Source organism: Mesocricetus auratus, unplaced genomic scaffold (assembly GCF_017639785.1).
Source record: "Mesocricetus auratus isolate SY011 unplaced genomic scaffold, BCM_Maur_2.0 Super-Scaffold_100011, whole genome shotgun sequence".
Lineage (NCBI taxonomy): Eukaryota > Metazoa > Chordata > Mammalia > Rodentia > Cricetidae > Mesocricetus > Mesocricetus auratus.
Window position 1 is genome coordinate 83,682,543 of NW_024429195.1, and position 25,063 is coordinate 83,707,605.

The window sequence follows — 25,063 nt, forward strand, 5'->3', positions numbered from 1 at the left end:
TTTAGTGGTTAATTTTGACTATTTCATAAAAGCACTATGCTCCAGCATTTAGGAGGAAATGAACACAATAAAGCCTGAGCCCTTATCACAAGTCACCGGTTAGGCACTGTTACAGATAAGCATCCTGTCTTTGGTAAGTTGTCTGTAACAACAAACTAAAACTGGAATCCAGAGACTAAAATGGATAGAGTCATATGCACGCTGACCAGGGTTTCATCACTAAGCACTGAGGTAGACATGGAGAGCTTCCCACCAGTGAATCCACCTTCCCTCTCTTAGGCAGCAGCGGAGCAGCAGTAACCCATGCTGTTTGGCTACACCACTTTTGCCAGTTATTCAGAGACAATGCCACTGACAGTGGCTTTGGCTTTTTCTCTTTCTTGTTCCTGTCTGCAGTACAACATAGAAATGGCAGCCCAGTCTTGGCATGAGTTCTGACTTGACAACTTGGAAGGAAATGAGCTCCCCCAAATCAATTCACAGAGAAAGAGCAATTAGCATGCCTAGATGTTACCTCAGAACTGTTGCTTGAAAAGGTAGAAGTTAACACCGTAGTTCCCTGAACCAAGTCCATCTTGTTCTTTGTCATTTTAAATGTGTTGATTCTTTTGTTACAATTTAGTTATCACCTAAACAGAATGCACGTTTGAAATATGGGTCTCATGCATGCTCTTCCCACAATCTTTCTAGGTCAGCAATTTGTACACAACTGAGTCTAACAGCTACTTTTTCTAGTTAATACCAAAAGGCAGGCTAGTTTTACCTTGGCTAGTTTGTACATTCATTTGCTCCTCTCTTTAGCCACAATCAAGAATTCCCTGAGTGTCTATTTTACAAATCCCAGGTGATGAGGACAGACAAGGGTGAAGGTCTCAGGAACGCAGAGTGGAGTGGAGAGGTACAAGAAGATACAGGCTATGCTAGTGTAGCAAGTGCTCCTCACAGACCTACAGCACAAGCTTCTTGTACTGACAATCTTTGTTTGGAAGACTGTTTTGTGTTTTAGGACAACATTTGTGGGAATTTTAGCTTTCTACAGGATGTTAACAACATACCAACACTGCCACCAAGTCATCACAATAAAAAACATCTATGGGAATTGTCAAGTCTCCTGAGAAACACAATCAACCCCTCACTGAGCATCACTGAGCAACCACCTAGCACATATTTTGAGGATGTGGTATTTTCAAGGTGATGTGGGCGGGGTGGAAAAGGTGTAATTCTGATGCTAAGAGGATCACAGGCTAATGGAGAAAGCAGAAATAAATATAAACAGCTAAAATATGATAAAGCATTGTAAAAGAAGGAGGCGGGATGCTTTGCTAAGGAGCTGGAGAAACACCAGCTTGGGCGATGCTTCAGGTTAGTTGTGACTATAGAAACACTAACCACAGAGTGCAGCAGAGCAGCACAGGCAGAGTCAGGGATGTCTGCAGAGTTGAAAGGCTACGTAGCAGTGGGCTGCTGGGGGAAGAAATTCCACGTGAGCAGGAACCAGCCATGTGGAGCCTCACAGCTCAACTGCTAGGAAAAGTCGCTTAAGAGTCGATGCAAAGGAGAGCTAAACCCAGTTAAGATTTAAAAACCAAACCAAGCTGGCTGTCTACGGAGAAGAAGCTGGAGAGTAAACAAGTAAACCAAGCTGGCTGTCTACGGAGAAGAAGCTGGAGAGTAAACAAGTAAACCAAGCTGGCTGTCTACGGAGAAGAAGCTGGAGAGTAAACAAGTAAACCAAGCTGGCTGTCTACGGAGAAGAGACTGGAGAGTAAGCCCAGCTCCCGCTGCAGTGGCATTAAGAGACTGACAGCATTTGCCGTGTGAGAGAAAATTTCTGGCTTCACCAACACACTTACAAAGCAAGGATGACTAGGGAAAGGACAGGCTTAGAGAACTCTGTGAGGTCACAATACGCTTGAAATACTTATAAAAATGTCAAGGAGGAAGCTGAATGTATGTGGTAGAACCATAAGCAGCCGTGGAAGCTATACTTTCTGTACGAGAAGGAACACTTCATTTATGATTGCATTAGACTGAATAGAGAAAAACAGAAAGAAAGGTACAAGAGCCTTGGAAAATGCCAAGACCATGACTAGTTTTTAAGAGGGAATTTAAAGTGTGGGTGTTCTGGGAGACAGAAGAAAGCATTTTACGGATGGAATGCTCAGGTGTTTCAAAAGCAGGAGCTGGCAATGCTAGGCCACAGTATCTTCATAAAGACCTTTCTAAAGTATAGCTGGAGGCAGGGAAAGTGAACAGTAGAGAGCTCTCAAGACACATAAAAGAAACGTGGAGATATGCAGAGGGACTGTCTGGTGGAGAGACGCTGTCTTCCTTTCTTTCTGTAAAGAGGAGACAGACCAGACTGTATGATGAGAGGATGCTAAGTCTGGACTTTCTCCAGAGGGAGGTGAGGAACTTGTGGAGAGTGCTAAGCAGGAGAATGGTTACTCTTGTACCCTGGGAACAGCTGATGCTGACCTAACCTGGAACACAGATAAGCAGCAACAACAAAAAGAGGCAGGGCCAGTTGTGCAGGGCGCAGGGAGGAATGACAGAGGTCTAACTAAGATCGTGGAGGTGAAACTGGGTAAAGCGACACAGATGTTTTCGCTTTTGTTTTTTTCGAGACAAGGTCTCTCTGTATTGCTTTGGAGGCTGTTCTGGAACTTGCCCTGTAAACCAGGCTGGTCTCTGACTCACAGAGATCCGCCTGCCTCTGCCTCCCGAGTACTGGGATTAAAGGCGTGGCCACCACTGCCTGGCCTGTGACAAAGAAATTTTCCTGAAGCAGAACTGGATGATTTGAAAAGGGCGAAGAAGAAAGTAAAGTCAGAAAGGTTTCCTGATGTCCAACTGGAAAACTCAGCTAGTAGTACTCACTGAGGGAGGGGCTTTTTCCTGGAGTTGGCAGCAAGCTCAATGACTAGAAAGAGCTCAGAGTCCCTATAACTGTGCTTTAGTGTGACAATATCCTTGGTGCAGGCACAGTAACTCCCTAATACCTTTATGAACCCCTCTGCTCTCCATTTTCTTATTTCCCATAGTTAGTGTCCTCTCAGCTGCACCTTGCTAAATTATTCCTATCTTCAAAATAATGCCATCTTTTTCACCATCCCAGAGTAGGAAGTAGTCTCTTACAATTTTAAGTCCAGAGTACTTAATCCCTACTCTCAGAACTGACCACTTGTGACCTTGAACTGTATTTGTGGAGAGTCATCTCTCTTATCAACTTGGAAGGAGGCAAGCTCTGTGATGTATTTCTGCTCTCCCCTAGGTATGTCTGACACACTGCCTGCAAATACACAAGCAGAACACGCTACTATTCGAGCACTGTGAGCTACAGAGTGCTACGTTCCCACTACTTAACAGGCTGCTAAAGCTCTGGGTTTCACGCCCAGCTTCACAACTGCAGATAAAACTGCAAGCTTCACTGGGTGTTGGTGCTGGGCGTTGGTGGCGCATGCCTTTAATCCCAGCACTTGGGAGGCAGAGGCAGGCGGATCTCTGTGAGTTCGAGACCAGCCTGGTCTACCGAGTGAGTTCCAGGACAGGGTCCAAAACAATACAGAGAAACCCAGTCTCGGAAAAAAAAAAAAAAAGGCAAGCTTCTTCAATTTCCTCATCTGTCAGGAGTACCTATTTTGTGGGTTGTTTACTTGTCATATATAAGAAATAAAGACAAGTGGCCATTCTTAACATTAAACATGACTCTGCATTAAATTAGGACAGTGAAGAGAAATGGTGGCTGATTTTCCCCCTCCTTCAACAGATCTGAGTCCTTAAACACAGTCCTATAATCTTCATCTTTTTTAAAAACCATTTTTGCTCTTCTATTGTAGTGTACTAAATAAGCTCTATTTCCAGCCTGCCACTTTCTCCAATGAACATGGACTTTCCCCTTGCTATTTTCCCATTCTGCCTACAGTGCTACTTCATCTGTACTCACTGGAATCAACCAAGTAACTTTCGAGTGATAGGATAGGACTCTAACCTTAAAATAAACTTTGTACATTCATCTGGGGATCCTTTGAACCATGGTGATACTAAAATACTGGGATGCATTGCAAATTGCAATACAAAAGTCACAGGAATTTTTAAAGAAGAGAGATGTTCAAGGAATTTTTATAGTCAAACCAAAATCCTTGGATGATGTCTTTTTGGTCACTCAAGGTTATGCCCATACTCTCCACAAGACATCAATGGATATATATTCCACAGGGATCTAATTTTAGTTCTTAACCAGAACTGAAGGTCAGTCACCTGAAGCTGATAGTTCTAAATGTTTGCCCTCTGTATACAGCAAGTGAGCAAGAGCAAGAAAGAAAGAAAAACAGAAGTGATGGGGGAGGGGGAAAGGGGAGGGAGGAAAGAGGGAGGGGGGAGGAAAGGAGAGAGGGAGGGAGGAAGGAGGGAGGGAGGGAGGGAGGAGGAAGGGAGGGAGGGAGGGAGAGAGGGAGGAGGGAGAGAAAGAGGAGGGAGAGGGGGAGGGAGGAGGGAGGGAGGGAGGGAGGGAGGGAGGGAGGGAGGGAGGGAGGGAGGAGGGAGGGAGGGTTACTACATCAGTAGTGGAAAATAAGTTAGTAACTGTCCCTTCTGTAAAAGAACTATTCAAAACCTGTATTTTAAAAATACTAAACAGTTAATAAATTACTGCTAGAATAGTAAAACATGCTTTTAATAAAGGCTATAGAAAAGGATTCTGGGGGTCAAACTTGAATATTTTTTATTAAAAAAAAACAAGCCAAACACATTTTTCTAAATAAATACTCATCTTAATTCATGTTTATTTATAGCAATGTTTTATTTATAAATTTGGGGGGTCCCTAATTCATATTATGAAAGACAAATTCTCATTCATTTAACAGATGCAGTTTTATTTCCCTTCTTGGGTGTTCATTTTTCAGTAATACAGACCCACTGGCTAGGTTCAGTGTCTATCGTAAAAATGGAAAAGAGTTGTGAGAAACAATCATTAAAATGATTTGGTTCAAGTTTCCCTGCTAATTAGCAGTCCTGCAAATGGTGTGCTGTACATCAAACGTTTACTGACACATGGCAAAGACAGCTTGGGTGTAAACAAAACTTAGAAACCACTTAGCTGCTCCTCCTTTCTTGCTGAGGGTAGAAAAGCACATGTAAAAATGTCTTCTCTTCAAACATAACACCACTGTTTCTCTTACTATTTAAGTGTCTTCATTTTCTAAAATGTCCTTTTATCCAGTGCAGATGCAAAATTTTAGTCTTTAAAAAAAATTAGGTTTTTAAGTTAACACTGGCAGTTACAGAAGTATCTTCATTTCTTGTATACCAGAATTCTCCAATTGAGTAAAAAGTTTTAAGAGACATATTAAATGAAGAAACATCTTTTTGGGGTTATTGAGCAATAATAGAACAGGACTCAAATATTTTGTAATATTAGAGAGATTTAACATACGTAAAATGACTAGATGCTAAGTATCTTTCAATATACAACAACTTAAGCTCTGTGCTAAAATACTGAAAAATAATCCAAGGGTTTTAGTCAGACAAGCTTCTTGGCGGGTGTGTTATTAAGGCAAGAGAACAAGGCTGTTGAGTAGCTGGAAGGAGGTAACAGAAGAATGGAGAAACATGAACAGAATCAGAGAGGACCATGGAGCAACTAAGAGAATTAACCAGAGCAGACCTTGGTGAAAGCCTTTTTGATGATGTCATCCACATGCAGAATGGCTGCTGGGAAACTGGGACTGAAGCAGTATTCAGAGTGTGATGTCCTTGGTGCAAGTACCTCAGGGCCCTGTGTGGGAAGCTACTCATGCTCCTTACTCCAACGGGAGTTCTCTGAGGATGAACCACACAGTGATGATCACCAAAGGCAAGAGGAACTGCACTTGCTCTGGCCCCAGCTCTACCGCCAAGCTGGGACCTTAGGTAAAAGCTATCTCAGTTTTCCATCCTTAACTGGAGTAATAAGGATCACTGCAATGTCTGGTCCCTACGAGTTCTATCAAGTACAGACATAAACATTCCACTTTCCTTGACATATGAGCAAAAGTTCTGAGACATGGATGAAGTACTGGAAAAGAGAGCCTTACACTTAATAACAGCAACAAAATTCTGACATATCTGAAAAACTCTGCAACACACCTAAGTTCTAGAGGCCAAGTCCTCTAGTTATCCACCCAGCTCCTCATGGTAAGCATGCCCTCTTGTGCCCTTCAGTGCTGGTGATCAGTTCAGGGTCAGTCTGTCTACACTCCACAGCAAACTCGAGTCCTGGACAGCAGAGGCAAAAAGGAGGTTAAAGTCACACAATGGGTAGTCCAGCCTGATACGTTGTGACACAGGGCTATGAACCAGGCAGCTGAGGTCTGACCACTTCACTAGTTCAGAGCATTTTCTCTGTATGCTTTGTTTCCTCTCCTGTAAAACAAGAAGAACCGTAGTATGGACTTTAAAGCATTGTTGTAAGGCTTAAATGTGCACACAGACAGATGGGGCTTCTAAGACGAAAGGCATATAGCATAGTTTAGTAATACTTCTTTTTATGCAATTTTACCAAAATATAATTTACATAAAGGCCAGCCTGTTAGAGTCCATATTCATACTTGTGCAGCCATCTATCTAATTTTAGAATATTTTCATCTCTCCCAAAAGAAACTCAATACCCATTAGCAGGAAGCCCTGGCTCCTCTCTTTCCCTAGTTCAGGGTCCCTGGCAACTACTAATCTATTCTCTGTCACTAAGGATCTGTTATCCAAGACGCTTCACACTAACAGAAATCACACAACATCTGTCTGGCCTCTTTCACGTTGCACACTTTCACGGTCCACTCACCATTAGCATATACTAGTCACTTTACTTCTTTTTTAACTGATAATATTCTGCTGTAGGAATAAAAAGATTCTGTTCATCACTGATGTGCTGATGGGCAATCTATTGTTTGATTATTAAGCATCAAACCTGTGTGTGTGGTTTTACCTGGGCTATGTCCACATTTCTTTTTTTTGTAACACATTCATGAGAACCGTTCTAGATGCCTAGGGATGCAACAGGTATGTTAGATGGTAGCTAGCTTAACTTTGTGAGTAACTTCCAGATTATTTTCCAGACTGGCTGTACCACTTCCTACAAGTAGCGTGTGAAGGATTGGATATTTTGGCATTCTTGTCAATATTTGTTATTATCTCTTGTTCTAGCCCACTAGAGGACAGTTGTTTTATTATGGAGGTTTTGATTTACCTTTGCCTGATAGCTAATGATGTCAATTTTTTATTTTGGAAACCTACCTCTTTAGTTCTCTGTTCATTTTAGTTGTCTTCTGATTAAGAAAGGGTTCCTAGGGCTGGAGAGATGGCTCAGCTGTTAAAGAGTATTTGTTGCTATTGCAGAGGACCAGGGTTCAGTTCCTAGCACCTACATGCTTGTAACTATCCGCAACTAGCTTCAGAGCATCCAATGGGCACCAAGTATGTAGATGGTATACAAATACACATTCAGGCAAACACTCATACACATAAAAAAAAACATTAAATAAAACTTCAAAAAATGTTTTAAAGAGTTCCTTACATATTTTAGGTGAACTTTTTACCAGATAAATTATTTTCCAATATTTTGCAGATTATCTTTTTTTTTTTTTTTTTTTTTGCTCCCTGGTAGTATGTTTTAAAGTACAAATGTTTTTAACTTTGACAATGCCTAGTTTGTCTGTTTCTATTTTTTGTTTATGTTTTTGGTATCATTTCTGAAAGCAAGGAAATTCCTGCTTTAAGTCTTTACCTCTTAGATTCAGATCTTTGATCCATTTTCATTTCTTAAAATTTTTTACTTATTTTTATGTGCATTGGTGTTTTGCCTACACATGTGTCTGTGTGAGGGTGTCATATCCTGGAACTGGAGCTACAGACAGTTGTGAGCTGTCATGTGGGTGCTGGGAATTGAACCTGGATCCTCAGGAAGAGCAGCCAGTGCTTGTAAGAGACGGGCTATCTATCTCTCCAGCCTCCAATTGCATTTTTTAATAAGAAGTGGAGTTAGGTGAGGGCCAACCATATCATTACCCATGGTTATCTGGGAACGGCTTCGCTTGTTAACAGCCACAGCCGTGTCCATGCTAGTTCCCAGTCTTGGCCTCCACCACTCTGTGCACTTTGAAACTGTTAACTCTGCCCCCACCCCTCTTTGAGGCATGTTGTTCAGGATGCACCTAAACTTTCAAAGTAGCCAAGGCTGGCTTTGAGCCCCTTACCTTCCTGCTTCTACCTCCCATATGCCTGGATCACAAGCACACCCCACCATACCATCTCCATTGCCATTTTTCTCTCCCATGACTCTTCTGGATATTCTGTGCCTGTTTTAATTTCAGAACTGATCTGTCAACTTCTAACGAGAAGCCACCTAGAACTCTAGAAGGGATTACACTGAATTGGTAGATCGGTGAGAAGACTGACATTCTAGCAATAGTAAGCCTTCTAATTTATAAACATGGGTTTTTTTATTTACTTAGATCTTCTTTAATTACTCTCAGTGAAGTCTTATAGTCTTTAATGTTTAACTTTGAGCTATATACTTATTGCTTAAAGGCAGTGGTTCTCAACCTGCGGCCTCAACCCCTTTGGGCACTAAATGACTGTTTCATGGGGGGCACCTGAGACACAGATATTTATACTACAATTTCTAACAGTAGCAAAGTTACAGTTATGAGGTAGCAATGGAATAATTCTATGTTTGATACAGCACCATGAGGAGCTGTGGTAAAGGTGGGATGTTAGGAAGGTGAGAACACTGCTTTGTGGCTTTCTGTATGCGCTTTACGGATCTGCTCCAGACTAAATTAATTTCTGGAAGGCATACAAGTATCATTCCTGTACAGTAATCCTCCTTTTGTCTTTTGAAATATTTTTGTATACACTGTATCTACAAAGTCACAAATACAACAATTAAAATTAATAATTTCTGCTTCTTTTGGTTTGTCCTTGGGGACTCCAGCTACCATCTGGAGTCACTGTAGGACAATACAGCTTTGCTGACATTTGTGGCAGTCTGGCAAAGGCATCGTATTTATATATGCTGTTAGCTCACCATCACATTACAGACACACTGCTTTACACGGATACCTTTAAAAAATCACTGAAGGGACCACATGGAAAATAAGCCTGTCAACTTGAATCAGATCCCCAGAGTCCATGGTAGAAGGAGAAAACCAACTACTAAAACTTAAAGGAGAAAATCTTGAAGGCAGCAGGAGAAAAGTAAGACTAAAAATATAAATTGCATGCCTCCTGAGAAGAAGCCCTCCAACTAACAGCCGGAGTGCACTCCGCTTGCACCTGCTTGGTGGAGGTATCAGTTCACATGCCATCCACCCATTTACTTTTCTTACTGAGTTCAGAAAATTTTCAGTATACGTTCTCTTCATTACATACTCTTGGGATTAGTTAAAAAAAAACCCTTGTGATTAATTTTTAAAAAATAAATTTCAAAGGTTCATTTGGATGAGGGTTTATAGAGCCCCATACACTATCATGACTGAAAGACAAACTCACTGGCATGTTTAGATGAGAAAGTACACCCCAAACTCCGTAATGTCAATTAGGGACACTACTCCTATCACCCCATCAGAAGTTGGAAAAAGAAGCACAAAGATCACAGGGTGGCCAGGGAGAGGGCTCAACAGATAAGTGCCGGCACTGCTGGCGGCCTGCTGAGCTGAGCTGCAGGCTGGAGCCTGGGAAAGCAGGGTGTGCTGGAAAGCACTGGGGAGTCCCTGCTCCATCTGCAGAGAGGACAGGCAGACAGACACAGGAGGATCTGCAGGGAGGACAGGCAGACAGACATAGGAGGATCTGCAGAGAGGACAGGCAGACAGACTCAGGAGGATCTGCAGAGAGGACAGGCAGACAGACTCAGGAGGATCTGCAGAGAGGACAGGCAGACAGACTCAGGAGGATCTGCAGAGAGGACAGGCAGACAGACTCAGGAGGATCTGCAGAGAGGACAGGCAGACAGACTCAGGAGGATCTGCAAAAACCCCAGGGTAGCATGCAGTGCACAACAGAAACCAGACAGACTTAAGCAGGTGGAGGAGTGCAGCCGCCACCACACCAGGGATGGGGCTTGACAGAGTCCACTTCTCAAGTCCCCAATCTCCACATGTACAGTGTCATGTCCATTCCCATGAGCACATGTAGGCACATGGGTATGCACTTGCACACACACACACACACACACACACACACCTATATATCTCCTAGCTTAGAAGCACTTTTCTGTCCTTTCCCCCTAGATTTATCCCTTCACTTCTCTGGCCAAACATCTACAGTGGAAGGTACAGCTTGGAATAAAACTCAAATTGTTTGGTTTGAACTACTACTAGACATTCATTCTGCCTAACAGTCAAAAACTGCAATAGATTCCTGCTAGATAAGAACTTTAAAAACAAAATCTTGAGATGTGAATTTTGTATTGTATGCACATGTTTCTTTTTTTTATTACTTTAATTTTAAATAGCTTGTCAATCCAAGTTCCCTCTCCCCCCTCCTCCCGCACATGTTTTAATGGAATAAAAAAATACTTAAAGTCCCCGGGTGGTGGTGGCGCATGCCTTTAATCCCAGCACTCGGGAGGCAGAGGCAGGTGGATCTCTGTGACTTCGAGGCTGGGCTGGACCGACAGCCTCCAAAACAATACAGAGAAACCCTGTCTCATAAAAACCAAAAAAAAAAAAAATACTTAAAGTTACTCTCTGTTGGTGGAGGGACATCCAAAACCTTGGATGTGCTACAAAGCATTCTACAACTGAACTATGAGACAGGGAAACAGGGAGACAGGGAGGGAGGGAGACAGGGAGGGAGCTGAGAACCTTGGCTACACTGGAGAGCATTCTACAACCGAGCTCTGTGCCCAGCCTGAAGATTATCTCTGATGAGACTAGTTTCAGAGTGAACACTCTATTTGTACCAGGTACCGATGTGTTCCCTTAGACAGAGTCAAGTAAACTCTGATTCAAATTTACAAGCCATATTGAGTTTTTTCTTTTAAGTTTGACAAAAGCTATCAGAACAAGAACCCATGCCTCAGGCTATTCCACTGTGGCACAGCAGTGATGTCAACACAATGAGGGAAAGGGCTGGGCATGGTGGCACACGCCTTTAATCTCAGCAGTGAGTTCAAGGCCAGCATACATCACTACAGGGCAGCATTCAGGGGAAGGAGCTGAGAGCACAAGGCGAGTAATAAAGGCTTCTGTCCCCTTAAAGAGCTCACAATTTCAAATCAGCAACTACCAGGCGCCTTAACAGAAATGAGTCTCAGTTATAAAATATGCTTGCAGTTTAGGTGTGAAACACTCATCCTTTTGAGGAAAATGGTTTGCTTGTTTGTTTGTTTTTACATGAACCATTTCATGAATTTTCAAGTCATCCTTGTGCAGGGCTCATGCTAATCTTCTCTGTATCATTCCAATTTTAGTATATGTGCTGCCAAAGCGAGCACGAGGAAAATGATCTTATACGCAGTTATTATAGACAGCTGGAGCTTTTGCACAGTTGACAATGCTATCTATGTTCCTAATCACAGGTGTTTACTCCTCTCTCCACTCCCCAGTACTGAGGACTGAACGTGGAGCCTAACACATGCTAGGCAAACTGTGTCCCTGAGCTGTCATCCAGCGCTAGTCATTTGATGACATATCTTTTTCAACTGTGACTGCAATAGTCTTTTCTGGGTTTTGAGGGATGTTTTGTGTTAAAACCAAAGTAAGAGCTTTCACTGTCTCGATGTGGGTTTCCAAATTATTCCCCATTTCCTTTCCTCGTCTCACACATTTGCATGCTACATTTGCTATGTACTGACAGGTAATCACAGCCCAGCGTTTTAGGTGAAGATGCAAAGCAAGTACAGGTGCTTCTGCCCAAATACACAATGATCCACATGACCTGTCACAGTTTGCATCCTAGTCACAAACATTAGAGTTGCATCTGACTTTCTTCCTTAAGAAAATATACACATCCCCATTTGCTAAGTCCCTTTGCTAGCTCCCAACTCAAACTCATGCTTACATGCCATCTCCACAGTGGCAAAATAAGATAAGACAAGGTAAAAGATCATAATTTCCAGCCGGGCGTTGGTGGCGCACGCCTTTAATCCCAGCACTCGGGAGGCAGAGGCAGGCGGATCTCTGTGAGTTCGAGACCAGCCTGGTCTACAGAGCTAGTTCCAGGATAGCCTCCAAAACAATACAGAGAAACCCTGTCTCGAAAAACCAAAAAAAAAAAAAAAAGATCATAATATCCAGTATTTCAGAATCTACTTCAAAAGGTAATGAAGAGAAGAGCTCCCAAGCACTGCTCACTGAAGACCTCCATGCATCCTTTCTAAATGAGGCTTCCCCACATCCTGGCAGTGTGAGCATAAACCTCAGAATCTCACTGTAATATTCTCACCATGCTCCATGGCACTAGTCAGGAAAAGCAAATCTATGCAAACTGAAAACCATGACACAAGTGTCAGGAACCAGATCTAGAGATCATCTGTCATCACATACACAAAATCAATATAATCAAGTTTCTTTTTTCTTTGAAGGGCACTGCTTACACTATTCTAGGTTGTCAGAAAATTTTATTTTTAATATAAGAAAGATTACTACTATGGGTGGATTTTTTAGTTGATGTTTTTATCAAAGTACTGTACTTTATAAAAGGAGGGGAGGTCTTGAATTTTTGTAACCAAGTAGCTACTGACAGAGACTCTAGAGCAGTGGTTCTCAATCTTCCGGATGTTGCAACCCTTTAACACAGTTCCTTATGCTTTGGTAACTCCCAAACATCACACTATTTCGTTGTTACTTTAGTATCCAGATTTTGCTACTGTTATGTAAATGTCTGATATGTGACCCTCAAAGGGGTAGAGAGCCACAGGTTGAGGACCACTGCTCTAGAAGCACAATTAGGGTAGTCTAAGGACAGCAAAAGAAACTACATAGTAATTTGATTCCTTGTATTTTCATATTGGACTCAATGTAGAGAAGTGCTAACTACTGCTTCCACAGAGAACTTCTAATACTGTTAGCCTTGGAGCTGCCCCACAGTTTCCCTATCAGTGTCTGAAAGGCACTGTAGGCATCAAAGAGTCACTAATGGTTTTAACCACTTGAGACTGAAATGGATTTGTTTGCCAGTGTTTTCCATTAATGAAGATTACCTAGCTAGGTCCCTAATGACACTTGTTTATAACAGACCTCCCAGGAAGCAGAAACCTACACACAAACTGAAATAAACACTAGTGCAGAAGTTACTCTCTCCAGAGATCTAAAAGTATCAGAGGGCAATCGTTACAGCAACAGATTCAAACAACCTTTGGATCAAAACTACTAGGAAAAAACACCATCTTTGCATTGAACATACAAAGACTATTTTATCATTACTCCTGAGGCACTATAACTTCACAAAGCATTCACATCATAATGGGCCTCTAGCGATTATTTAAAGTATATGGGAAGATGTGTACTTATATGCAAATACTAGGAAGATGAGAAACTTGAATATCTGGGAGTTGTGTGTGTATCAAAGGAATGTTGCTGGAATCAAACCCATGTAGAGAGCAAGTGGGTAGAATGGTTAGAAAAATCAGGGTTTTTTTACTACTGTACAGAAAACAAACAGCATATACAATTAACATTGGAAAATTCCCTTTTAACTAATATTTGTATTGGTAAAACATAGTATTTAGCTTTTTATGCACATGTGTATATGCGTGTATGTATTGCAGGGGTGTATGTATGTGTTTCAGGATTCCTTTAGTCTCTCTTTCCAGTCTGGGGATCACAAACGTGTGTTACTGCTCCTGGAATTTTTCCATTGGCTCTATGAAGTGAACTTGAGTCCTGATTGTGAAGCAAACACTTCAGTGACTTGGTGACCTCTTCTGCCCTTCATGACGAGTAAAGCACTATCGAGACTCTGGAGTTTGACCCTAATACAGCATTAATGTTACAAACGTAGGATGGTTCTCCCAATCAAACCTACAGCTGCTGCCTTCCTAACCTGAATTTCTAGTGTGAGTCCATCATTCAATATGCTTTGCTCAAATGCCTTACTTTGTTCTTTTTCAAAAGCACAGGATAGAACTTTTGCTACTTCACAGTATTCGGTCAGCGTGTCACTGTTTCTTCCCAGCATCCCTTAAACGGCTGTTTCCAATCTTTTGCTGTTTATGTACATTTTAATGAAAAAAAACTGTTCACTTGGGTTCAATCTAAATGTAAAACATCCCCAAAAGTGACATATTTTGGTCAAAGGGCAAAGGTCTTCTTAATTAAACAGCTAACTACCAGTTTCTCCTCCACAGACACTGGGCCGTTTTGTAGGAAGACTTATCTGAAGACTGTCTAGAGATATACACATGATTGGTGCTAAGAATGATACAGCCAGCCTGCTGTCTTAGATTTAGGAACAAGCAGCTAGAACCACATGTCACAGAAAGTGAGAGGATGGCTCAAGAAGTGCCAGGCAGTGGCGGCCCACACCTTTAATCCCAGCACTCAAGGCAGAGGCAAACAGATCTCTGGGTTCAAGGCCGGCCTGGTCTACAGAGTGAGTTCCAGGACAGGCAGGGAGGGCTACACAAAGAAACATTATCTCAAAAACAATACAGTGAATAAACTAATAAACGAATGTAGTGATCCAGATTAAGGTTAGAATTAATAGGATAAATCTTAGGAGGTAGAGAAGCAGGTATTGTATGTAGAGAGAGGTAAATCGGCACATGTAAGGTCACCAATCCACTACTAGCATCTAAGCCATGCCTTTCAGCACCAAGAGATGCATACTGACTCAGCCATAGTCTTATCTGATCCTGGAATCTGTGAGGCTGGGATACAGGTATGGAACCCAGAAAAACAACAAGGCAGGACTGGTTTATTCTCATTAACATCACGCCTTAACCCACTGAGAAAGGCAACCATACACTGAAGAGTCATACATCTGATACACCCTTTCTTGTAGTAACTCCTTTGTGTGTGAGTCTCTTGATTCCATTCCTGTGACTATGATGACCTAGACAACTGTGACAATATCAGTAGGTATAGTGCTGACAGGAATGCGTGACGAGGTTGAGGGACCATAGCAGGAGAAGCTGCTCTCCCCAAAATCTGCCCATCATAGCCATGCTTTACAATAGCCTGACATTGTGTACAACCTGGAATTCTGCCACCAAGAAAAGTAAAACTTTTAGCAGTAAGAAAATCTAGTGACAGTCCCACCTGAACCTTTCCACTGCTTAAGTAAGTCCAGGGATCCTGTGGGGATGAACAGGACGAGTTGTGTGTAACCATCCTAAACCTGCTACCTCTTTCCTCTCAGAATTCCTGAAAAACTAAAGTGAAAGAAAAAAACTAATCAACAACCACCAGATGAAAACAAGCTCAGTGCTCAAACCATCCAGGAGTAACACACACACACACACACACATCAAATCTTACCTTTCTTTTATCTTCATCTGTTGATTCAAATTTGAAAGTAGCCCTATGCTGAGGGGGAAAAGGAAACATTGTCATTTTAATACATACATTTTTAAAGATTTTTAAACAAAATGTATAAACCATTTTTCTTATAAAATATTGCTTTTTCATCTCAATATTCTCATTAAAGACAAACGTAATAATATAAAAACAAATGAAAACCGCATGGAAAGACTACGGCAGAGGTGGGATGCCAAGCACAGGGCACTGCATAACTGAGTGCGCTGGACGCTGAGAGGCGTCACGTGCTTGCTGTGGGTGTGTGAACCGTCCATCCATGAAGCCGCAGCTCTGGGAGAAAAACGGGGCACACCAGGGATGGCACACACAAGATGAGACTGAAACTCTCATTGGACAGGGATTGGAAATGCCTGTCATTGTGCTGGACTTTTTTTTTATTCCATAAGAAATCACCAGAGGACAGGCAGTACTCCGGAGGCAGAGACAGGCGGATCTCTGAGTTCAAGGTCAGCCTGGGCTACAGAGCCAGTTCCAGGACAGCCAGTTGGGGCTACACAGACAAACCCTGTCTCCAAAAACCAAAAAAGAAAGAAAAAAAGAAATGAGCAGAGAACTGCAGAGAAAGATAAAACTGTGGAAAGGAGGCTCCTCACTCTTACTAGTTGTGACTTCAAGCAAGTAAACTGTACCAGGGCTCCTCTAGGGACGACAGTACTTAACTAAAGGGTGATTGTGAGGGTTCCGGTGGCCATGGCACATAAGACACCGTCTCGCTGCCTGACCAGTAGTAAACTGGACATTAGGATGCTGCTGGGAAGGAAGGAAGTGATGGTTCCCCTGAAATGACTGGTACAGTGTACTTTCTATTTTGTAGCAGACGCACAGGAGAATGGAGAGAACCAGCCTGTCTGCATAAGGAGTTGTGGTCACAAGACCAAGACCACACAAGTATGATTGTCTCACATTTTAGCCAGAAATGCTTGCCTGAATCCCAGCTGAAGCTTTCCCAAGGCAAACCAACAAGCCACTCATTCCTCTGAGTGCTGTACTACCTCTCCTATTTATCTCGCTGTCCATACTGACCCACATGACTGCAACCCACTACAAATGAAGTACACTAAGTGTGAAGGACAGCATCATTTTGGTACTTCTGTTTTATAGCTTTGCAGAACCAGTGTTTGAAACAAAATGAGCTACAGAAATGTTGGGAGGGAGGCAGTTTGAGTGTAAGAAGTAGTTAAAGGGAAGACAAGAGGTTAAGAGAGAAGGTTCATTTAAGAAAACCTCAACATGGCTACTCAAACATGGATCAACCCAATGGAAACAGGTGAAATGAGAGAGAAGGGCAAGAAGTAAAACTTTACATCTGAAATGGCAACAGGCTACGCATGACCTGGACAAGTCTAGGATGGAATATAAACAACATTCTGGACGGAGTATTTTGGGCAGTAGCCCGTAGGCCAGCTCACGGAGAGCAGGATGGAAGGCAGAAAGCCAAGAGAGAGGTGGGCATCACAAGCCGGTATATTTCGTTCCATTTGACACAAACCTTTAAAAAGGGAAAGTGATTTGGCAACATATACTAGAAGCCATAACAATATTTACCCCATTTGACCCAGAGCTCCTACTCTATGAGTTTATTTTAATGAAGTCATTTAGAGTGAGAGAAAAAGTATCTATGTAAGCACATTCATGACAGTGTTTTATAATACAGTTAAAGAGGCAAGCTGAATACACAATACTGAAAAAAATATGTATGTCACAATGTTCTACAGAACATATCATATCCATCTGATAAAATACTGTGTAGCAACTGAAAGAAAGGTGGATCACTGGGATTGTTTTATAGTAAAAACCCTAAGTAAATGAACAGGGAGGAAAGGGGGAGAGGGCAGAAGAGGAGGCCATGAATCTGAGCCTGTACTTGAGAATTCACAGAGTCAGAGTTCACTGAAATCTAGCACTGCAGACAAGGAGGCGGCAGGCCAGGACTCTGAGTGGAAGTTCAGTACAGGCCCCTATAAATGGGCATAATTACATCAGAAACCAAGAAGGCTTAGTCTGTGTCATTCTATATAAAATATTAATTCTGTAGCTATTTGGAATAAATGTGTCTAGCTGTTAAAACTTAATACTTCTCCAAAATTTTTTGGCATTTGTAAGGAGAGGACAGGAAAAAAGTAATTCTTGTTTGAAAAGATACTCAGTAAGTTACAAAAATATCTTCTATCTATTTCCTAAATAGAATTGTTTTTTAGGTGAGAATTTAGAATAGTACCAAGGGCTAATTTTTTACTTTTCTGTTGCTTTTTCACAACAAGTTTGATTGAAAATAATAATAATAATTTAAAATAATAATAAAAACAGCATTTTAAAAATAATAAAAATTTTCTCAGGGCCTATCTAGCCAGCATGAAAGCTTAATTTAATTAGAAAATATACTAGCATGGGGGGGCATGAGAAATTAAACTCTGAATGGACCAACCCCAAAGATCACTGTATCCAGAGATGCTGGATTCTACGAGGCTAGCTCAGTTACCCAAGCTAGACCAGACTTAACAGACTCTCCCACCTCTCCTTCCAATACTTTCTAAATGCTTTTATTTTTTTATTTAAATTAGAAACAAGGTTGCTTCACATGTCAATCCCAGGTCCCTCTCCCTCCCCTCCTCCCCCACCCACCTCCCAGTGCCCCCAGCCCCTCACCCAATCCCCACTCCGTTCCCCAGGGAGGGTGAGGCCCTCCATGGGGGATCACCAGAGTCTGTCATTTCATTCAGGGCAAGGCCTAGGCCATCCCCCAAGTGTCCAGGCTGAGAGAGCATCCCTCATTGTGGGATGGGCACCCAAAGCCCATGTGTATGCCAGGGATAAACACTGATCTACTACCCAAGGCCCCATAGATTTCCTAGGCCTCCTCACTGACTCCCACATTCAGGGGGTCTGGATCAGTCCCATGCTGGTCTCTCAGCCATCAGTATGGGGTCCAAGATCTCCCCCCCTGTTCAGGTCAGCTGTTTCTCTGGGTTTCACCAGCACGGTCATGACCCCTTTGCTCATCACTCCTCTTTCTCTGTCACTGGGTTCCAGGAGTTCAGTTCAGTGTTCAGCAATACTTTTAAGTTTTGAGTCAGGACTTTCCTAGTGTCCCAGGCTGGCATGGAGCTTTCCAGTCTTGCTGCCTCACTCCCCTTCCTGTAGTTCAAACGGTGGGAGGAGAGCTAGCACAGGTGCACATGCCTCACTAGAGCTGTTAGCCAACTAGCATGGCCTTCTATCCACTTCATTTCCAGAACAGGGGCACACTGAGTATAAATCACAGAGAAAAATCACTGTTCACCTTGAAGCCCAGGCAAGCTGGAATCTCTCAGTGATACACCTCACTCATGACCGCAGATTTTATCGCCTATGAGAGGCCCCACAAAAAACTCAGCCATCAGATAACCTCAAATATGAGCCCAGTTCTGCTGCTCACTGAGGGCAACCCTGGTCAGGCTGCACTTTACGATCCCTAAGGTTGTCCTGATTTTTATATGTTGTAGCTGGCACCTTGCACACGGCAGGTATTCATTAAATGCCCACTACTGTTGTTACTGCATGGTCTCTGTTCTAGTGTCTGGCTAAATGCTGACATATTACAGAATTCAGAGTCAGTGCAATCATGTCTACAGGTACACTCAAAGACTACATCTTAGAACTCAAAACAGACTGTTAAACAATTTGGAAGTAAATACAACCTGTAACAAGGATATCTCTATGTAAAATCCTAGGGCAAGCCCAAAGTCAAAGCTCAACCTCAAAAATGGAAAGCAAAATATCTTCCTACATGGTCCAGAATATTTAAATTCCCATTCAAATGCAGAGGCTGCATTTCTACAGCTGTTTCCATGTTAGTTTTCTACCAGTCGCATTCTTCTAACATATAAATGATGAGCTAAAGGCTACCTTTCCTGGAACTAACTCTTGGAGACCTACTTAAGGTACAGTATCTTAAGTAATTTTTTCATCATTCATCTGACCATAAGTTTCCATGCTTCCAAAATGGAATCCTGATGGAGATGGCTGTGGGATAGGACATGTCCAGGTTGCCTCTACAACATGCTATGTAATCTCTGGATCTACCAGTCACAGTTAATCAATTCAGTTTCTTCATCTATTAAGTGACAAGTTTGGTTCTTTCAGCTCAGTGAGAGTGTTTTCTTACAAGCAAGACCCTGGGCGCAAAGGCTAGTACCTCTTCAACACGCCTTTAGTCCCAGCACTCAGGAGACAACACAGGTGATCTCCGCATCTGAGGTCAGCCTGGTCTACAGAGGGAGTTCTAGGACAGCCAGGGCTACATAGAAAAAACTTGTCTTGAAAAAGAACAACAAAATTGCAATGTTACGATGTACCTCAGGGCCCATGACAGTGAAGCTAATGATGGTTAACAGCCTCTCTTTACTAAACCTGTTATCAGAATAGACCCAGAGGGAAGACCAAGAGCTTAGATAGCCTAAACTATAGCAACACATCTCAAAACAAACAGTTCATTCTGTAACTAAAGGAGAGCGCTTAGGGCTCACCAGTTTCAAAGAATGTAGTACACTGCTCCTGAAAATAAGCCCTTCCTGGGCTCAAAAGCAGAGTCAACAAGAGAAAGGCAGCACAGCCCTGCAAAACTGACTTGGTGAAGAATCTAAAGGCCACCTCTGCCACTTGTAGCCACATGCTCTCAGGCCTGTGTGCAATCACCGTGTCAGTCTGACCCTCCATCTCCCACCTCTCATAACGTTAATGTAGGGACTGTGTGTACAAGTTCTTAGGAAAGTCATGGTGCCCACAAGATGCTCAATGCATGTCAGCTGGTGAACTTAAGACTGAAAAACAGCCACTCTTGGGGAGGGAGGCAGGAGGTGTTCGAGACAGGTTTTCCCTGTGTAGTCCTGGTAGTCCTAGAACTTCAAGCTGACCTCGAACTTAAGATCTGTCTGTGTCTGCCTACCAGGTGCTAAGATTAGAGGCCTGTGTCGTCACCACTTTAATTCAAAGAATTATTTTCCTATTCTGAAGCAACTTAGCCTTGACAAACAGACACTTTTTTTTCCTTTCTGTTTTCTGGGACAGATATTTCTCTAAGATAACAAGGGACAGCAAATGAAGCAAGAGCCCTTGTACAACATAAGAATTAGGTATATTCTGGAGTCACATAGCTACTGGCTGCTCTGAAAGCAGTAAGAGATAAACCGTGGTAACGATACCATTGGAGGTGCAAAGGTTAAGATAAAGAGTGGGAAAATCCCCACTCTCCACATCAGTTCAGTGCCACAGGCTTTGTTGACAGCAAACAGTCATGGGCTTCTTCAGCAGCAGGCCGTGTTCCAAGTGCTTTACACACAGAACCCAGCCAATCCTGACCAAAGCCCTAGGATATGGACGCTACTCTCCTCATTTGACAGAGAACAGAGAGAGCAGCACAGTTAAGAACTTGGACTTGGCCACATGCATTGTAAACTGAGGATCAGTATCCAGGGAGTCTAGCTCCAGAGCCTGTACTCTGGCCACACCACCTTAGGAAGGATCTGGACTATTAGCTCCTCATAACTTAACGGGGAAGACTTAATAGACACACTGTGCTCAGAGCTTGGCATTATATTTCAATGGATCTAATCCACACAATAAGTAAAAACAATGGAGTTTAATCCCTCCATTTCAGATAAGGCAACCAGGACCCAGAGGCTTGAAATAACTTATCCACAGTCATGAAGCTATTAACAGCAGAGGTGAGATTAGAACCAAGGTTTATCTGATACCAGACCCCAGCTTCTTCCTGCTGTACTAGCAACAACCAGCTCCTCTTCCAAACAACTAATTTCTCTCCTCATCACTCATTCCTCTTTCAGCTGGACCCTTCAATGCCCCAATCACGTCTTCCTCTAAACATTCTGCAAGTCGTTTTTCCAGATAAGAAATCTGAAGAGCATGCTATCCATCTGCTTTCTAGGAGTTTCAGACCCATACACCCTGAATCTGAATAGCTTATCTATTCTTCCAGACTGACTACGGATATCATACATCACCTTCCCATCCATGTCACCAGTTCCTCCCTTTGAGGGACAGTGCTGCAGCGCAACACGGAGGTCACCTGTCCCCTCTGTGCTCCAATCAGCGCTCCTCTACTAATAACTATTACATTACTATTAGTTACTTTACTGTAACCAATGCAAACATGAGTGCTTTCTCCTAAAAGAGCTATCTGGTCCCATTTACCCAAATCAAAACATTCTTAGTCTTGGCCTGGCCACCAAAGGTGTCTGGGAACCCTCTGAGGCACTTGAGGACATCACCTTAAACAATAAACGATGAGAGGATGGTACTGAAAACACAATCTGAAAGGGAGTTAAGTTCAAACAAGATGTGGCCATGAGTGATAGGAAGAAACCAAGCTGAAGGGAGAGCAAGGAGAGGAAGGGATAAGCTGGAGGAAGCAAATGAATAGGACACAAAACAGTGACCACTGGACTAAGATCCCAGTGTAGGTTTTCCTCCTCCCTTCCTTGTAGAAGAAAGTTTCTATTATTGCTGGATATCTGGCATATAGTAAGTGCTAAATAAACATTAGTTAATTCAACACAATAGCCAAATTATTATACTTCCTTTTGAAAATTAGTTTGTCGCTCCCCCACATCTTCTCTTCTCTAGAAAGCAATAATAAATCAAGTTGAAATAATACAATCTACGAAATATGTTAATGAGTTTCTCCTAAATTAGGCAGATACGCTCAACCCTGAAGCATATTAGAAGGTGAAGGGGCTAAGATGTGACCAGAATAGGGCTCATGTATGCTCCAAGGAATGAATGCAGCAAAATGGCACTAGACTTGGAGATAGACAGCCAAACCCAAATCTCAGTTCCATCTTCCATAGGCTATATGAATTTGGGACCTCATTATCATCCCAACTTATAATATTTGTGAAATGAGGAATATTCTTATTTTGCTCACTAGGTTGTGGGGAAGATTGTACGTCTCCTTCTTGGGGTGCTTTCTACTAAAGGCAGAAATGGCATATTCTCAAAGTGCAGTAGTAGACACATTACAGGAGGTGAGACCGTGAACACAGGCGCAATGCCACGTGGCTTTCAGATGGGGCAGATAAACAGGAAGGGAACTATGAAGAATAAGGTATCAGTGATATCCAGGGTGTACCTTGGTGCTGGGTGTGTTTTCACAGAAGAGAGTCATCAACCATTCTCATACAAGCTTAGCCTCCTAAAGGACTAAAGGTGCTAGGTTGGCCACTTCCTCAAGTGAACGTGAAATTGCTGGAAGGAAAAGAAAGGGAGAGCTAACGGTTCCTGACAGAGAGAGACTCTCCAGAGAAGGAAGTGGTATTTATAACAAGATACCATTTCACTGTTAAGTGGGAGAACAATGAATGGATAGTTTGAAGACCTAGGTGGGAAGACTCTGGCTCCCAAGAATGACCTTGGGCTAGTTATTTAGCCCATCTAGAGTCTCCATTACAAAACACAGGTAATACCTCACAGGGCCGCTGTCAGGATTAAATGAGATAATGAATAGGAAAGCTGTTAATGCGATACAAATAACAGGTATTATTAGGAGTTGGATTTTCCACCCACTTACAACATATGTCCATGACCTTGGGCATGATTTCAGTTCTTTGCATCTCGGTTTCCTCATCTATAAAATGGGAAGGATGATACCATCTACCCTATAAACACTGAGGATCAAGGGAGAGCACACATAGGACATCAATGCCTGAGAAGCCGTTCAATGGTGTTGGTACAAAAAGGACTGCCGTCGTTGCTGGTATGTTTTATGCATGTCAAGGGCCGTGTTTATGCAGAGAAGCATGTATTTTTACATTATGCAGGTGAGAAAGCCTCGCATGCATTGTATGAATCCAGGAGTGAGGCACTGGACAGATGTGCATCTACGGATTCTGGGGGTGTGACTTGCACGCTTAGCAAGAAGACCACAGGACAGGCTGCTGGGCCAAGAATCGGAGGAGTGGGCGCTGGGCGCTACAGTGTGTACGGGGTGGGGGTGATGCAGGATGCACGGGTGGGAAAGGCTGGGGGCACAAACACGCATGCCCAAAGCCGGAAACGTTTTCGGGGGAGAGCAAAGCGCATCCCCGGAATGAGGGGGGTGGGGAGGATGCGAAGTGCAAGCCCCGAGGGCGGCCCGGGGCGAGACAGCGAACGCCCAGGGCCAGAGCTCTTTACCTTGTCGCTGTAATCCCTCAGGACCCGCTCGATAGCCCCCGCCTCGCCGGCCCGGACGATGTAGAGGGCGCGCTCTTCATCCATGGCCGCAGGTGCGGGGGAGCCGCGGCCGCTGTGCGCACCCCAGCCGCTGCCTCCCAGGTAAACGCCTCTCGCCCCCGCTACCTCGCTCCTTCCCAGCTTCCTTCCTTCCCTCCTTCCCTCCCTCCCTCCAGTCTCCAACCCGCCAGCCTCCGCCCGGGCAGGCCGTACGTCACCGCCCCTCAACTTTCACCCCGAGACGTCACCGCTCCCCCAGCAACCGGCGCCTTGGGGCCTCCCCCTGCAAGGCCCAGGGCTCGGCGGAGGCCTGACGAGCCTCCAAAGACGGGGTCAGGCCCAGCCCCTGCCTGCTCTCATCAGTCTACCAGCCTTGAGAAGAGTTCAGCTTCGTAGTGAGCTTTCACGAGCAGAACTGTCCCTCCTGACACTCTATGAATCATTCCCCTTAGCGGACAAGAACTGGCGGGCTATTCCCCACCCATCTGCGAATCCACGGCTAGAAAACTACAATTCCCGGCGGGCAACGGGGTCATCCCACACTGTCATCTGAGTTATTAGTGAGCCGAATAGCTTGCCGGGATTGGTAGTCGTCCATCGGGAAAGACTTCCCACGAAGGGCATGCTGGAAATTGTAGTCCACTGATGGCCGGAAACCAGAATCCTGAGACCGCCCGGTCAGAGGCGGAGGGACCGTTAGTAGGAGGGTCTAAACTGTGTTCGGGCTAGGTTTTTTTCCCCTTTGCTGACCCGCACCAGACGTGGCTGGTTGGACTGACTAGCGAGGGCGAAACTGCCGGGCCCTGGTGTGAGCTGTCAAGCGCAGGCTGAGCTTCCTCTATGCTCAGTTAGCGGTTTCAGGGTCTGGAATTCTCGCCCGGTTGCAGCTGTGTTGTGCACTAAGGCAGCAGAAATGTGGGAAATTGAGCACAGTTCTCTGTGGAGTCCCAAGGAACCACAACTGATAAAGCAATTTAGGTAGAGGCCACCCTCCGGCCACCGTAAATGTCATACGGCAAGGGAGGCGGTGGTGATGACGGAGGTGCATGTGTGCCGAGTGCCAGACACTCACACATTACCTGTGTTCGCTTAATTCCTCAGAAATTCAACAAACATTTGAGAACCTGTGCGTTTCTGAGCATTGTCCAATACAGTGTGACTCCAGTGGCCTTCAAGGCCAGTCTCAACCTCACTAGGTGGTCCGTTTTCCTGAACACCACTGTGAACGGCCCTGCTGTTTTTACTTTAAGATGGTCAGTCTGGAAAAAATAAAAATGCATAGTTTTAAAATTAAGTTTCGAGTTGGAGCCTATTCTGTGCTTCCAGGCTTTTTCATA

At 43.6% G+C, this 25,063-nt stretch overlaps 1 protein-coding gene and 1 non-coding gene across 9 annotated transcripts in view; both read right to left on the bottom strand.

Annotated features, from left to right (window-relative positions):
• The window catches only part of Ric8b (RIC8 guanine nucleotide exchange factor B), a 97,550-nt gene extending 73,341 nt beyond the window's left edge, over positions 1-24,209 (bottom strand). For 4 of the 8 annotated variants that reach the window (XR_001197311.3, XR_002385772.2, XR_002385773.2 and 1 more), the window contains exons 1-2: positions 23,688-24,209; positions 15,459-15,506 (exon numbers count right to left, since the gene is read on the bottom strand). Coding sequence is in view for 3 of the 8 variants with exons in the window: in XM_021235106.2 (XP_021090765.1) it covers positions 15,459-15,506; positions 23,688-23,771 (132 nt within the window). In the remaining 5 variants the exon portion in view is untranslated. Of the gene's footprint in view, positions 1-6,126; positions 6,256-15,458; positions 15,507-23,687 lie in introns of those variants that run through there. The other 4 variants (XR_002385774.2, XM_005083791.4, XM_005083792.4 and 1 more) reach the window with 3 other exon arrangements.
• On the bottom strand, positions 11,367-11,473 carry LOC121143418. The gene has a single exon (XR_005880607.1). It is a non-coding gene; the product is annotated as a U6 spliceosomal RNA (small nuclear RNA).
• Positions 24,210-25,063: the final 854 nt, after the last annotated feature.